Consider the following 15,801-nt stretch of genomic DNA (forward strand, 5'->3'; position numbering starts at 1 on the left):
TAAGAAAATATCTGGCAATGATGCTACTCTTTATATTTTTTTTAATCTTATAATGCGTTTCGTTTGATTGTGTCCTATACTGGTCGGAACATTTCTAGAATCAATGAAAACACCCAACTGAAGTTTATTCCGAAAGACAAAATGGCAGCCCCCATCATCAACACTTTGACTGCGAACTTCACTAGGTATGCTTCACACATCAAGCGTAACTATTTTGTTTGTTACTGACCATAATCCACAGTATAAAAGGAAACACGTCTCTTCTTAAATGATAGATAACTTGATGCAATAGTGAATTAAAATCAACAGACAGTTATTTTCACAAAATAAGCAAGGTCGTTTCGGTTACCTGACCTATCCAGTCTGGATGTTCAGGGTAGTTACCCTGTATTCATTTTAAGGCAATAGATTTATTTAACTAGGGAAAAATCCCTGAATTTTAGAGGATACACTGAAGATGCGACTTCTCAGAGACGAATACTGTAAATTATTCGTCCCGGTCTCAATTTTTCGTAATCCTCATTAATATGAAGTAGACACTGCCTAAAAACGAGCGCAAATTGGTCAAGAACATGCACATTTTGAACAGCCTGATCCATGTTTGCACTGAAGCGTGTTTTTTTTTTAATTTGTTGTATATTTCGCAAGATTTGAACAAAACATCGACACATACAAATGTACCAATATATCATCATCATCAGCAGCAGCAACACATCTTCTTCTAGAAAATATTGTATCACTATGATCAGGCGGTGGTTTGGTGGCACAGTTGTAACACACTTGTCTATTACCTAGCCATTTGGGGTTCGATTCCCCGAAGGGATAGAAAGGATACAGGTTTCCTCCCAAAGTTAGACCCCTCTCTTGCTTACAAGTGTGATTTTTATAAGTTGAAATAACAAAGTTTCCATATGTAAGTAAGTCATGCACATACAATCATACACAATGAAGGCAGACAAAGAAGAACAAAACAAAAGACGACAAGATAATGCAAAATGTGACACTTTCCCTTCTCGAAGCTGTTTAAATGAAAAACACACAATCATATATATATTAATATTACAACAAGTTAATTTCTATTTGTTATTTCTAATTGTTCCATACAAAGTATTGAAATGGAGAACTTCTGCTAGAGTACTAGCTTGATGGCTGTACAATGTTTTGAGTATCGGGTAATTACCTTGAATGGTTTAAGATAACTGGCTTGAAAAAAAAGTTTTGTGGTTTGGCCGATGTTTCCATGGTAACAGAAAAAGTATTTAAATGGCAATCTTCCCCATAGCGAAAGAGACTACTAGCTTATTAAGTGTAAACTGTTTTGAGCAATTACCTTGTCAGAGTATTGGCTCAGAAAAACTGAAATTTTGATGAGGGTCATCGGTTTCAATGGTAACAATAAATGTATTAAAAAAGTCACTGACAGCATATCTAGACTATAACAATTGATAAAAAAGATCTTCAAAATAAATGCATAAGAGTTTCCCTTTTAGAGTTACAGATATTGCAGAGAGGACTTTCTATCATCTTTGCTTAAAAAAAGAAAGGATTTTGTCAAAATATGATGAAAGACAATATATTATAGTTTTAGTCGTATTTGTAAAGGTGGTGCTTATATGTTTAACAAGTTTTCATTATTAAAATCACAATGTTCTCTCCCGCCATTTTCTTTTCTCTTTGCTATGGAGGGTTTTTGTTCTGTTCATTAACAAATCATAAAATGCTTCAGAACCTTCGGATTTGTTAGCAATTTTAACTTGTCCTGGTAGCAAAAAGAGGGTAAAGTTATAAACCCTGTTGAGACTATTCTGTTATATATTGTAATTAAGAAAATCAATATATATATATATATATATATATATATGTTTAAATAAAATTCTTGTGAAAGCCACAATATATTACATAAACTGCATTATTCTGGATACCCCCCCCACCCCCCACAAAAAAAAATCACCACTAATAGTTATTTTATCATTGTGCCTTATAAGTGTTTGCTGAAAGTTTTCGAAACATTCAAATACATGATCATAATTAGTTATCAAAAGAACATCCTCATCTTGCAGAATTAATATAGTTAGGAGATGGGCGAGTTTTTCGTCAAATCAGGACCTTACGTCACTTTCCGTGAACGAGAAACACATCGTCTCGTTCACGGAAAGTGACGAAAGGTGCCGAACTTTAAACCGGAAATCAGGTACATCGGAGCACAATCGAGCTGAAATCTTGAATGGTTAAAATTGCAATTTTTCAATGAGATATTTGTTATATACGTTTCGAACCATTAAAGTATATGTTTGTTAAATTCATCTGAATTATTTAAGACTTTTAGTATGATTTCATTTCTACATGAGAGTTCTCATTGCGTGCTGCGGCAAGTGCATTGTGGGTAATGAAGTTCCTGCCACACTTCCGTTTAAAGTTGATCGTATGGGCAGGTTGTTGGAGTTGAATTATCACACACACACACAATACCATAAAGCGCTCGCTGCGCTCGCTATTAGAGGTCCAGGTTGTGTTAATGAGTTATATACTTGACTATGATTTGAGGGAGAGGGATGTATGTAAGTAACTTGTGAATACACATAGATAACATAGTCAATGTGTTATGAACTCATCCTGATGCCGGAAAGAATAAAAACCAACTTAAGTACCAAAAAACTGAAATTATTAACAGCCTATAAACTCGTATAGACAAGCGCCAATGATGGATGGTAGTTATAAGAAAATATATGATCAGAAGATTCTAGTGGGGATGTATAACATTGTAAGATCAGTTTACTATTAGGACCAGTTCAATCACGATTTGCAGAGTTATGACCCTTTTCAGATTTATTACTGTTAGACCATGTGAACACGATAACTTGAGTAAATATGAAAACTGTTCATGAAACTTGGTATGCAGATCTTGAATGAGTTTGACAATTGGACCTTTTCAATCCTTATTTGCAGGGTTATGACCCTTTGCAGATTACTTGCGATTGGACCTTATGAACAAGATAACTTGAGTAAAGATTTTGATGAAAATTGGTACACCACCTTATATCAATATGATCTCAGATGTGTTCGGCAATGGGGCTGATCCAATCATAATTAACAGAGTTACGACTCTTTGCTATTTTATTACTGTAGACCTTATGAACATGAGCATTTTCCCACTTATTTAAGGGGGAAGAAATTTTTTTAGATAAAAAAAACCAAAAAAAAACACAACTCTCATGTGTTTTGCCTGAAATGTTTATTGTTACACCTTCTATTAGGAAAGAGCCTACCTGATTTCTGAATTTGGTATGGAGTTATTTCCTTTGAGAGAAGTACCATGGCTGCCAGAAATTAGAAAAATAGTTAAGAATAATTGTAAAAATATTTTCTTGGAATAAATGTAGAGTTATCAAACAGATATATTTCTTATTGTTCAGTAAGGTGAATGTAAAAATGTCTTTTAAGAATAATATATTTACTTTGCAGACTTGGATTGACAGCTAAGACATCCTCGATAGTGTCCAATACATTGCAGTTCAACAGATGCTTTAGGACGCAGACACACCCCCTTTTCTTCACGACAACTGACCATCTACAGTAAGACTTGCTTCTTTAGAAAATCAATGAAATTAGCAACAAGAATGGATAAAAAAGGGGTCTGATTTTTTTTTTATCATTTTTACCATCATCATCATATATTTTTTATATGGATCCATTCCAATCTCATTAAGTCTCTTTTGAAACCTTTCGTACGAGAAGGAACGATTTATTGGTTGGTTTCACGGGTTTACATTTACAGTCCATGATGAAATGCTTTCTGTCCTCAGACTTTAAGATGTACAGTTTATAAATAATGATGTACTATATCAGAGCGTTACACAGCTCACCACATTATCAATATATTTGAATAAAATCAGTCTGTATGTGTTGAAAGTGTGATATTAACTTAAACACAAACAACTAATTCAGTAGTCCACATTATTCTGATGCTCTATCAGTTCTTCAAGCTGATATATAAATGTTGTTTAAATATCAGAATAATTTAGACTACTAATTCAGATATTAGGCATGCCTTCTTTAAAAATTGATTATAAATATAAAGTTATACTGTAAAATTATTCATTTTCTGAATAGTTTTATTTTTGTTGACATTTATGGCTACTTTCAATTTTTTAATTTAATTGTTGATGAAATGATTATTAAATTGGTGTGGATTATAACACTACCATGAGCAAAATTTACCCACAAAGTCAAGTGCCATCGAAAATGTAAATTTTGAGAAACTTCAGCCCAAAATAAATACATGTTTTTACAGTAGTCATATGAGACCAATGTCTGAATAAGTTTTAAATAATGTCACAATTTTTTCTTTAGGAAGGTATCACCTTGAATCTACTTGCAATTAAGTTAACTGATTAAAAGGCCTTATGCAATTACAGTTATTAGAAGCAACACTGGTTGTGTGTTTGTTTGTTGTCACTTGCCAGAAGAGTGATTAAAACAGAAAAATACAAAACATGTGACATTGGGTCAACATACAGTTGTTGTTATTACAGATAAATAATTGTGATATTGTAAAGGCATCACAACAAGGAAAGAGTTTGTGGCTCACAATGCCATGAAATGGGCTTCCTTTTTCTTGTTCAGCCATCAATTACTACAAGGTGACCAAGCACCAAAATGAGCCTGGGTGTTAGTAAACCCAGCAAAGAAATAAACATCCAGCTGTAAAAGAAATGAAATCTAATTTGAAATTAACTGAAATTAAAATTTGCTAAATTTCTGTTTACAGGAAGAAACAACCAATACATATTTTTAATAAAAGGAGATTAAAAAGGAAAAAACAGATAGAAAAAACCCTTGCCAAAATGGACAGAAGAGCAATCCTCCTCAAAGCCCCCATCAAAGAGCAAATGGTTGAGATCAAACTGGAGGAAGAAGCAACTACGTAAGTTTCTGTGAAATCAAGTAATTTTTGTGAGTTATATTTTCATTGATTTCATGGGTCTTCTTAATCCACAAATTCATAAATGTTCACAAAATAAATTTTTTGATTGATTGATTTTTTTTTTAAAACATTTGGCCAACAAACATCTACACATGATGAGATTTCATATATGTTTAGTTCGTACATGTGCAGTTACATGTAACAGCATGTGCCGGCAAACTGGTAATAACATACTGGTACATATGTTGACATTCAAGTATCTTAATCAGGGCTCAAATTCATATTAAAACTTGAACTATATAGTTAGAACCATGGTAATGTACCAAGGCAAAAGGCATCACATAGATGTACAAACTATAAAAAAGAGGGAATGATATGCTATTTTACACAACAGACCTGTGATTGGTGTTAGAGTTAAGGTTATATGCTACCTTACACATTACACCTGTGATTTGAGTAAGAGTTAAGGTTATATGCTACGTTACATATTATATGTGTGATTTGTGTTAGAGTTAAGGGTGCATGCTACCTTACACATTACACCTGTGATTTGAGTAAGAGTTAAGGATACATGCCACCTTACACATTATACCAGTAATTTGAATATGAGTTAAGGTTATATGCTACGTTACACATTATATGTGTGATTTGTGTTAGAGTTAAGGGTGTATGCTACCTTACACATTATATGTGTGATTTGTGTTAGAGTTAAGGGTGTATGCTACCTTACACATTATACCTGTGATTTGTGTTAGAGTTAGGGTTATCTGCTGCCTTACACATTATACCTGTGATTTGTGTTAGAGTTAAGGGTGTATGCTACCTTACGCATTACACCTGTGATTTGTATTAGAGTTAAAGGTGTATGCTACCTTACACACTATACCTGTGATCTGTGTTAGAGTTAAGGGTGTATGCTACCTTACACTTTATACCTGTGATTTGTGTTAGAGTTAAGGGTGTATGCTACCTTACACATTATACCTGTGATTTGTGTTAGAGTTAAGGGTGTATGCTACCTTACACTTTATACCTGTGATCTGTGTTAGAGTTAGGGTTGTTTGCTCAGTTTTATTTTCTCTTTGAGCAAGGTGAGCTAGAGATCAAGTAAAACTAAAAACTTTTCTATATGGATGTCTTTTTTATGCAGATTAAGAAAACGAGAACCATCCATTTCCCCAGCAGAAAGGAAAAAAGAAATAAAAAAATTTGTACGTGAATGGGAATCTTACTGTGCAGCATTTTTGAGTCATGAAACACATTTGATAAAACAACGATTATTGTCACAACAAAGAGCCTTGGAGGAGTTACGACAGGAGTCAGAAGACTTGTACCAACAGGCAATCGCAGTGAGTATAGAACACCATACTCAATGGTCTTGTTATATTGAATTAATCAAGTAAGTTCAGTAGTTTCACACATGTGGTCCAATGTTATACACATATCATAGTATTGAACATATTCAATCAATTCAATATCAAAACATGTACAAGAGAAAGTGTAATATTCTATTTATCATCTGTATTCTTGAGAAAATAAGTTAAACACCTTCTATTATTTTCCTTATGTAATAGACAAAAAATTTGATGTACTTGGTTTGGGCCAATCAAATTTAAACACTTAATGTACTTGGTGCTCAATTTTCATGATTTTTCAATAAAAAAGACCCACTATTTAATAGACCCATTATTTCTTAGATAAATATAGTTTGATAAAGCCAGTTATACTAATTTTAACAGTTTATGATCAGACTACTCATGAATTATGATCAGGAAAATGAGTGATTTTAAAGTATCATTTTTTGGAAAATATTGATTTTTTTTGACATAATCTTTTGACAGCAGCTGAAATAAACTATCTAAGATAGAGAGCTGTCTTTTGCCATCATTTCTTAATTTCTTAAACATCAGAAAAAGAAACAATTTGATTGGTCAATTATAAGATGACCTTTGCTCACAGTAAAAGGTCACTGTAACAGTGATTCTGTCAGACCCCAGTTTGACTCAAAATTCAAATTGCTGCCAGCGAACAAACAAGAATGTTAAATGCAAATTAACACTAAAATTATATCAATCTGACCTGTCTCAACAAACCTACAGCTGTGAATTGATAAAGAATGTTTCTGGTTTTCTTCATTTCATGTTAGGGAAGTAAGATATCTATGTTTAATCAGATTAAGTTAAATGTTTGCTGAAATTACTTCAGTGATTGCAACACGAAGAGTTTTCTTGATGCCAAACAAATTGTTGAAGTGAAAAAAATAATGACAAATAAATTTCTTGTATCTCTGCAGATAGATGAAGATCTGTACCATTTCAAAGTGAAGAGAATGACAGAGACGCCACCTATCCCTGGATTCCAGCCCATTGATGGGGAATACAATGATATTTCTATTAAATACGACTGATTGATGCGACGGGCGGCCATTGAAGGATCAGTTTGTGATAATAACTAGAGATACTGATGTCCAATTTGAGAAACACTGATAACCACATTATGTTCTGGATTTTTATTAAACATGGATGTTTTGAAAATATGATGGTTTGAAAAATTGATTACCAGGGTATATCACCTAACCTCTTGCAAAATGTTTTTGCTGTCCTTCATCTGTCTGTCCATCTATCAATCATCTGTCTGTCCATCTATCCATCATCCATCTGTCCTTCTCTCCATCTGTCTATGTATCTGTGAACGTTTGTCAGCACTTAAGCAGCTTCATTCCTTGAGGGATTCTCATAATACTTATTAAACATCAAAATATCTTGGACAAGTTAAAGTTTCGAGGTATTTGGGTCAGGGTCAAGGCTACCATTTTAAAGATATTTATAAGTCATTAAAGTGAAATAGTTTGTTGCACCAATACTTGGTATTTTCATTGTTATTACACTAATTAATTATTAGAAATTATCACAGTTTATCAAAAACTTGTCAGTTTGATGAAAATTTCTATCCTCAGTCACTGCAGAAAAGAGTGAACTACTTCTAAATACAAAGAGAGCTTGATGATGGTCATATTGTATAACAAAATTCCTGGTCAAATACTCATACCGCCAAAAAGTGGCATTAACATCTGTACATGTCCATTTAAACCAAATTTGTGTATTTTTTTTTTTGTATCTGTAAAGAGAAAGATATTTTTAGTCTACCTGTTACAAGTAACCAAGAAATCTTGAGCTAAACCATATCTGGCAATGCCAATCCTAGCTTTCTGATTGGTGGAAACATTCCAGTGGATTAGCATTGACTTCAGGTGTCAGACATATAACAATGCCACCATCCTTCAAAACAGTTGCATTCAGGCATACTCTCATTGTTCAAATAATTTATCTAAACTAAATGAGATGTATTTAAATAAATTATATCTACCAGGTATTTTCCCTATCTTACACTGTCTAAGGAAGTCCAGACTCGCTATTTATTCAAAGTTTATTCTTTTTTAGCAAGAATGTTTCAGATATAATTGGTACAGAATGTCAGCATTCCTTAAGAAGGATATTGAATAATTTGCTCTATTTCCCCTATTTAGCATACCCCATTCAACCAGGGTCCTTAGACCCACCATCTATATACAACACTTTCGATTCTCATTCACCCAAGGATGCTTCACATCACATTGGGATCTACATCCGAGTCCTACAGAGAAAGGATTTTTCCTCATATGGCCTTGCTCCTCTCTACCCATAGAACCAAGACCCCCCTATTTATACAAATTGATTGTCAATCAAGGAGGCTTCACACCAAATTGGACAGGATCTGGACATTCCAACAGAATAAGAAGAATTTTGAAGAATCTATTGTTTTCCCTTATTGGGCTCTGTCCCTCCAACACCAGACCCACTATTTATTCAAAATTGCTTCCCCTCTTTACGCCAAATTGGGACAGAATCACGACATTTCTACAGAATAACAAAGAATTTGCACCATTTCCCCCTTATAAGACCCTGTCCCTTCTGCATTAGAACCCAACATTTATACAAGACAGATTCACTATACCCAAGGATGCTTCACACAAAATTTGGACAGAAACCAGGCATTCCTATATAAGAAAGAATATTTTAGAAAATTTGCTCCTTTTCCACTTTTTGGCCCCTCCCCTCCCACCCCAGGGAGCCAAGACCCACCATTTATACAAAATCGATTTCTCCATTAGAGAAAGATGCTTCACACCAAATTGAGACTGAATCCAGGAATTCTTACAGCAGGAGGATTTTAAAGAACATGCTTATTTTCCCCTTTCGGGCCATGCAACTTGGGCCTCTTGGGGGCCCCAAGACCTACCATTTGTACAAAGTTTGTTCATCTTCCCTAAGGATGCTTCTGATCAAAATCAATGGTTTAAAAAAATTGATGGAAGACAAAAGACAGAAGACGAACATTGCAGTATGGCATAAGCGCACCGATCCTTCAGACAAGGTGAGCTAAGAAATTCAACAATCAATTTGAATGATAATCAACACGAGAGTAGAATACATATATTTATTCAAATCCTTTCACTCAAAACAAAGATACTGCCATACACAAATTCACTCAACTTGTTGTAACTTCCACTGTAACCAAACATCAGGATTACAAGCAGAATTTGTAGTGTTTCTAATATTCAATGTTGTATCACAAAAAAACGGTACTTAAAACCAAAAATACAATTTTTTCAAGTACCTAATTCATTAACTTTATGCGGTTTGTAGATTCCATGCCACAAAATCAACCATAGAAAAATGTTTGCTTTTTAAAAAGTTTTGATGATTTGTTTCTTAGGTTTTATCTTTTTTTAACTATATTGATAATCCATTGTTGACCATTTCCTTTTCAGATCATGACACAAAAACTTTGTCTGAATCACCAAAATAAACTTTATACTTTTTCCACTTGTAGGTGGACATGTTACTAGTTCTGGCTTTGCCATCATTACGTGGAGGTCTCAGATTCGGCATTAAACCTGTAATTAGAAAAGAAAACAATTTACAAATAATTCAGGCCTTCCTGTCCAGATTCAGGGGGCAGGCCCCTATGGTGTACCACTTCCCCACACCCCTCCCCCCTGTCAGTGATAAGAGTCTATGGGTTCAATGTAACCATCTTACATCAATGCAGCACCATATATAAAAGGTAAATAAATCCCTCAAGGCCCTCTAGGTCCATCTAGAGTAAAGGACATGTCCTATGGGGGGGAGGAGTGGGGGGGGGGGAATAAATTCTGGAGTCAGGAGCAAAACCTATGAGGTAAATAAATCATTCTTGGGTTAGAGTCGGGCCCTATGAGGTAAATAAACCCCTTTAAAATCAGGCCCTATGGTGTAATACATCCCCCTAGATTGAGTGGCAGGCCGTACACGATAAAAATAATCCATCTAGAGTCGGTGGCAGGCCCTATGGGAAAATACATCCCCCTAGATTCAATGACCGGCCTTACAGGAGAAATAAACCCTCTAGAGTCATAAATCACCCTAGAGGCAGGCACATGAAAGATTCCCAAGCTTGTACAGAAATTAAACAGGTGGAAAGAGAACTTTCAATTCAGTTAGATAGAAAAGTTTATTGATCAAATGGGCACAACTAGGGAGCTACAGGAACCTACATAAAATTTGAGAGAGATCTATTCAGTACTTCTCAAGAAATAGCAATAACAAACTTCGAGGTAATAATCAAAGTTGGCCATTGTGATTTTTGGATTAGACCCAAATTCAAACAGGCACAACTAGGGAAATCTACACATGAAATTTGAGAGAGATTAATCCAGTACTTCTCATAAAATAGTGATAACAAATATTGTTTATGGACTGAAGAATGACACACCATGGACGTAGAGCTATTTGAATAGTCCACCATCTGATTGTGTGCTATAAATGTGATCATTGTTATGTAATTTGTGACGCTCTAACCATCATGAAATGTAGCATTTGTGTAACAAAATTTACAGGTGTTTATACACTAAAGACTAACCTGCTCGTTGAGCCTTGTGAAGGTTTTCTTTCATCTTTGTTTGTTGGTGGCCACAAAGACCTGTCACCCAACGTGGCAAGATTTGGCCATTTTTGTTCACAAATTGGCTAATAATTTGTACATCCTGCAAGGGGAGACAATTCAATCATTAGTCATTACCAGTTTAGGAAAGAAACATTGAAATACATACATGTATAACTTATTAAATGATTAAGCGAATGAAATTAAAATCTTGTTTCAAAAGTTATTAAACAAAAGGGAGATGTATCACATATTGTTAAAAAAAAGGGGGTGGGTGTAAATATAAGGATACATCATACAACTCTTTTTTTTTTAATTATATTTTTCCATCAATATTTGGCTGTCTTGTCATATAATTCATTCATCAATCTTTTTTTTTTCATTTACACAGAAAGATATGTGCAGCATTTCATTTTATTCAAAATTTTGTTTTACGAAAAGCAACACTACATTTGAAGTCACAAAGATGATATAAAACATACTGTATACTTGACATCAAATCCACACAGAGTACAACCATTTTCTGGTTTATCAATGGAGACCAAATGACCAGTTTTTTCTGACTCTACATATTCAGCTTCAATCTAAAACAAAGAATAAACTGTTACAACGTCATAACATACGATGGATTTGTTTTCCTGTTATTGAAATTTTAATATGGTGCTCTATACTCTCCATCAGTTATATTGTAACATGAAATTTCAAAATAAAATTAAAAAGACATAAATACAATTGAACCAATTCAACTTTTTGTAGTACATATTCTAAGATAATTTTCTCAATTACTTATCACTTACAATGAGTGTATCACCATCTTGTCTTTCTTTTACTGAAAGAGAAACAACATGAATCCATGATGTGAAGTAAAATTACACAGTCTTTAGCTAAAATAGACCCACACTAATTGCAGTTTATGTATTTGTATAACTATTATTGTGGATACACAAATTTATCATTACATTAAATTAAATGTCTGCAATTAATTGATTGTGCGAAATTCTGTTTATAAAGCATGGAAGCTATGGGTCAAAACTAAAAACATAACTAAGTAAGTCAAATGCTAGAAGAATTTCAATGCTTTTTTGATTCTGAAATAGTTTTTTGAAAAGTGAAAACAAAACACAAAACAAAAACGAAACACATACACAAACACATTTCAAATTAAAAGAAGAGCACATGTCAATAAAATATACCAAATTCCAAAATCAGATTGTTTGAAGAATTCATTCAGATGTAAAATACTGTAAGAGGAGTGGAAAAATGTGTAGCCAGATTGGGGTTTGAACTCTGCACCCTCCAAACTCTAAATGAATGCCCTACCTACAGAGCTTACTGGTCAACGACAATCGACCCCATCCAAAGACATCACATCTAACAACCCAGGTTCTGGTATCCCCATTGTTAAGCATTCACCTACTGCCTGAAACAAGGTTTAGTCATGGCACCAAATGTAATAGGAACAGAAAAATACACGGCCCGTCCAGTTTCGCTACAATACAACAGGAAGAAGTTTTATAAACTTTCTGTCAGCGTTTGCATTCTGATAATAGTTAACTTATGCTACTTATATAGCAGGAACACTTAGTATTTTTATATTCTAGTAACATAGGACAGTGATATACAACTATTATACATCCCTACAGCATAGTAACAGTCATCATTTCACATACAGAGAAAGGACTTCCCTTTACACATCTACCCATCCCAAAAATGTCAAACATCCCTTAAACACTAATTAACAGGTGTCTGACCAGTTTATTTTGTATGTGTGGTTGACTTTGTCTGGTGCACCCTTAAAATGAACCCTTTTCAGGCACTTGGATATCTCATCCTTGATAAGAATTGGGTGGGAGATGCAAAAAAAATATATATAAAATATAAAACAATTTCTGCTGATAGGTGGATCACAGGGGCTTGTTTATATGAATATATACCTAGTGACAGTTATATCTATTTGTATCTGAACACCAGTATCTCTATCATAGTCCTAAGGAAACAGGTTATTAATGTCAGATGATAAATTGGTCAATCTTGTGTTTGGGGGATGCTCTGATGAAAGTCCTTGGTATCCTCTCATTACTGAGGATCTTTATTTTCTGCACTCCAAAACAAATATTTTGAAAATATGTTGTCTACTTTTTGACACATATTGATAAACCCAACTAGTATTCAATCTTACCATTGATGATAATGAAATATTTTGTCTGAAAAATATACTCAAGTGAATTGTAAAAATAGATCCAGTTATCTGTTCATGGCCTTACTGTGACTGTCCATTGGATGACACTATGCTAAGTGAATTTTAGTTGTTTTGGTATAAGTTGTTTTGGTACATGCAAAATGGTTTGCACAGCTAGGATGACATTTTGAGTGAACAATTTATCAATAATTGAATGAACAATATTTATCAATGAAAAAACAACTTAAAAAAACAAATTATATGCACAAATCATTTCTAAAAGTACCGAAACGACTTATTTTGAAGTACCGAAATGACTTGTCCCTGCAATGTATGGTTTATTGAATGATAAATATATTAGACAATGTATATTCAAATTTTTGCTTACAGGTGTAGTTTATTGTCTAACGTTATGTTTTGGTTAGTTTATTGTGAATATGCCATGTTTGGTGATTATGTTTGAAAACAAATTTGAGGATTACCTATACAAAAATACGTATTTAGTTTACAGAACAAAAATCTACTATAATAAACAGATGCGTCGAACCGAGTGATGTTTCCGACCTGGGTATTGGGATAGGCAAACTCCTGCCTGTGTCTGGGTTTAAGGCACCTGTATCTGGACTGTAAACAACACAAGCAAAATCAAGTCCGCTATAGCACCATACAAACTGCTTGTGTTGTTTACGTTCCAGATACAGCTGCCCGTACCTCGGCACTGTACGTAGAGGTCATCACCTCACACAAGTTCAACATACATAAATTTCTAGAATCAATACAAACATACTTTCCCTCAAATTTAAGCGACTTGTTGTTGAAATGGGTCTTTCCAATAAGCTTGACGGGAGAACAGCTGATTTCTGAATTATTAAAGGTGAATTTAGAAACAACCGGCGTGTCGAATTTACAACAGACGCCATTTTGTTTCTTGTGATCACTTCGACGCTTTATGTACTTTATCTGCTAGGCGCTTGATCCGAACATACCTTAACGAAAGGGTGTCGAGGATGGAAAATTCTCATGCATCAATCCAGTATTACTATGGAGATTTATCAGAATAACAATATTTTAATTATACACACTATTTTACGTTTTATACACATGCATATTGTTTGGATACCTTGAAATAGCTTTCATTTTACACTTAATTTAGACAATTTGTTCAATAATTAATCATATGTACATAATCGAACCTTTTTTTTTTTATAAATAAACGAAAATATTCAAAACAGCAATAAAGTCTTTCATTTTGACTTCATGTCTTTGTAATAATAGAATGTAAGACAAAAATATTGTCTACAGTCTTAAGGCCAGGGCGGAATCCAAACCAGAGACATATATAACATGTGTTATATATGTCTCTGTCCAAACTCAGCATCTATGAAGTTGATCATTTCATTGGTCTTGTGTTCAATATAGATGTAAGCAATTAAATTTACCATACGCCAGAACTAAATCCTCTCAAATGATTTGGGTCACTTTTATCTAAAAAATGTAAGAGCTGTCTTTCCAGTATAACCTCGACTCGAACCGACCCTTTCCGATCCACCCATGTTACCTCTCCTATTAACACTGCCCTACTTGTGAAATTGATGTTACTATGGTGCTCCTCTCCGCCCGTCCTGCCGTCCGTCCGTCTCTGCACCTGTGAAAGGTTCTAGCGCATTCAATCCTGGAGAGATCCTCACCAAACTTCACACACTTATTGAGCATTAAAAATCTGCAATGAATTTGAGTTTCAGGGTTGTTGGGTCAAGGTCATGTTTTGCCTTATCTGTTTATCTCGTTTTTATACGAAGGTCCTTTCATAGAACACTGATTCTAAGCTAAAACCAGTATCAAACTTTGGCACAAGTGTCTTTGATTACTAGTTTAAAATTGACGAATTGAGGAAAAAACAAATATTTTATAAAATGTTTTAGCAAAAATTAAAAACATTTCATTGTAGACTATAAAGAAAAAACCGAACATCCCTCTGTTTTTTTTCATATATATTCCTTATTTCTAAAACTACCGTCTGAAACTCCATACACGGAGCCTAAGAGTACACATAGTACACAAGTATCGCCGTTTCCGTATAAGGGTTCCACGGACGTGTGCTGCCATTGTTCGGATGTTCGCAGTTTCCGGATATGTAGTATCCGACTTCCTGTTTACTCACACCATGATAAGATGGTCATACTTTTACGATTTTCAATGTTATGTGGAATTACAATCGGTATAAAGATATGTCGATAGATTTTAGTGTTTTAATCAATGACTTGTTAACCGAGATAGAGGCTCACAAACTGAAGACATCATGACCCTCAGTGACATTAATTTTACAGGGAGATAAAAAATGATTTTTAGCTAGTTGAGCAGCGTAGGATTTACAATGTATTCATATATAAGTTCGTCGTTTTCTTGATATTTATTTTCTTCAGTTCATAACGTAGAGACAACGCAGACGGAATGACGTCATCTTGATGATGACGTCATTTAAGTGTATTTCATTTATATCATCCTGTTGATTTCTTTAAACTTTTTTACACAAAAATGATAAATGATAAAACAAGAATATTACATACTTTTTAAGTGAAATTATTTGTAAGATCTGTTTATTTGTTGGGTCCATGTCTGGTCAGGGCTTTTTTGAGACTTCCTTGTAAAAGGTGGTGACTGCCTCAGTGACATAAGGAAGGTCCGTCTCGTGTCATACAGAACAGGGTAAAGTCTCTCACATAAGGAAGGTCCGTCT

At 34.1% G+C, this 15,801-nt stretch overlaps 2 protein-coding genes across 2 annotated transcripts; one reads left to right on the forward strand and one right to left on the reverse strand.

Moving 5' to 3' along the window:
* Positions 1 to 141: 141 nt before the first annotated feature.
* LOC132559250 (large ribosomal subunit protein mL40-like) lies at positions 142 to 7,458 on the forward strand. The gene is made up of 5 exons (XM_060223869.1): positions 142 to 185; positions 3,463 to 3,573; positions 4,769 to 4,924; positions 6,075 to 6,273; positions 7,218 to 7,458. The coding sequence occupies exons 1-5, from the start codon at positions 142 to 144 to the stop codon at positions 7,329 to 7,331; spliced, it is 624 nt and encodes a 207-aa protein (XP_060079852.1). The 3' UTR covers positions 7,332 to 7,458.
* A 1,944-nt stretch (positions 7,459 to 9,402) lies between these two features.
* Positions 9,403 to 13,996, reverse strand: LOC132559246 (large ribosomal subunit protein mL66-like). The gene is made up of 5 exons (XM_060223864.1): positions 13,852 to 13,996; positions 11,683 to 11,714; positions 11,368 to 11,469; positions 10,865 to 10,988; positions 9,403 to 9,860 (listed from the first exon to the last, which is right to left on the reverse strand). The coding sequence occupies exons 1-5, from the start codon at positions 13,982 to 13,984 to the stop codon at positions 9,736 to 9,738; spliced, it is 516 nt and encodes a 171-aa protein (XP_060079847.1). The 5' UTR covers positions 13,985 to 13,996; the 3' UTR covers positions 9,403 to 9,735.
* Positions 13,997 to 15,801: the final 1,805 nt, after the last annotated feature.

This window comes from Ylistrum balloti, unplaced genomic scaffold, assembly GCF_031769215.1.
Source record: "Ylistrum balloti isolate Yb309-2 unplaced genomic scaffold, AGI_CSIRO_Ybal_v1 Utg370882, whole genome shotgun sequence".
In the NCBI taxonomy this organism is placed as follows: Eukaryota; Metazoa; Mollusca; class Bivalvia; order Pectinida; family Pectinidae; genus Ylistrum; species Ylistrum balloti.

Coding starts and splice junctions, on each gene's coding strand:
- LOC132559250 (XM_060223869.1), top strand. CDS start 142: ATGGCAGCCCCCATCATCAACACTTTGACTGCGAACTTCACTAG. Junction 186..3,462: donor TTGACTGCGAACTTCACTAG/GTATGCTTCACA, acceptor TTTACTTTGCAG/ACTTGGATTGACAGCTAAGA. Junction 6,274..7,217: donor TGTACCAACAGGCAATCGCA/GTGAGTATAGAA, acceptor GTATCTCTGCAG/ATAGATGAAGATCTGTACCA.
- LOC132559246 (XM_060223864.1), bottom strand. CDS start 13,984: ATGGCGTCTGTTGTAAATTCGACACGCCGGTTGTTTCTAAATTCACCT. Junction 11,470..11,682: donor AAGATGGTGATACACTCATT/GTAAGTGATAAG, acceptor TCTTTGTTTTAG/ATTGAAGCTGAATATGTAGA. Junction 9,861..10,864: donor TCACAAGGCTCAACGAGCAG/GTTAGTCTTTAG, acceptor TTCTAATTACAG/GTTTAATGCCGAATCTGAGA.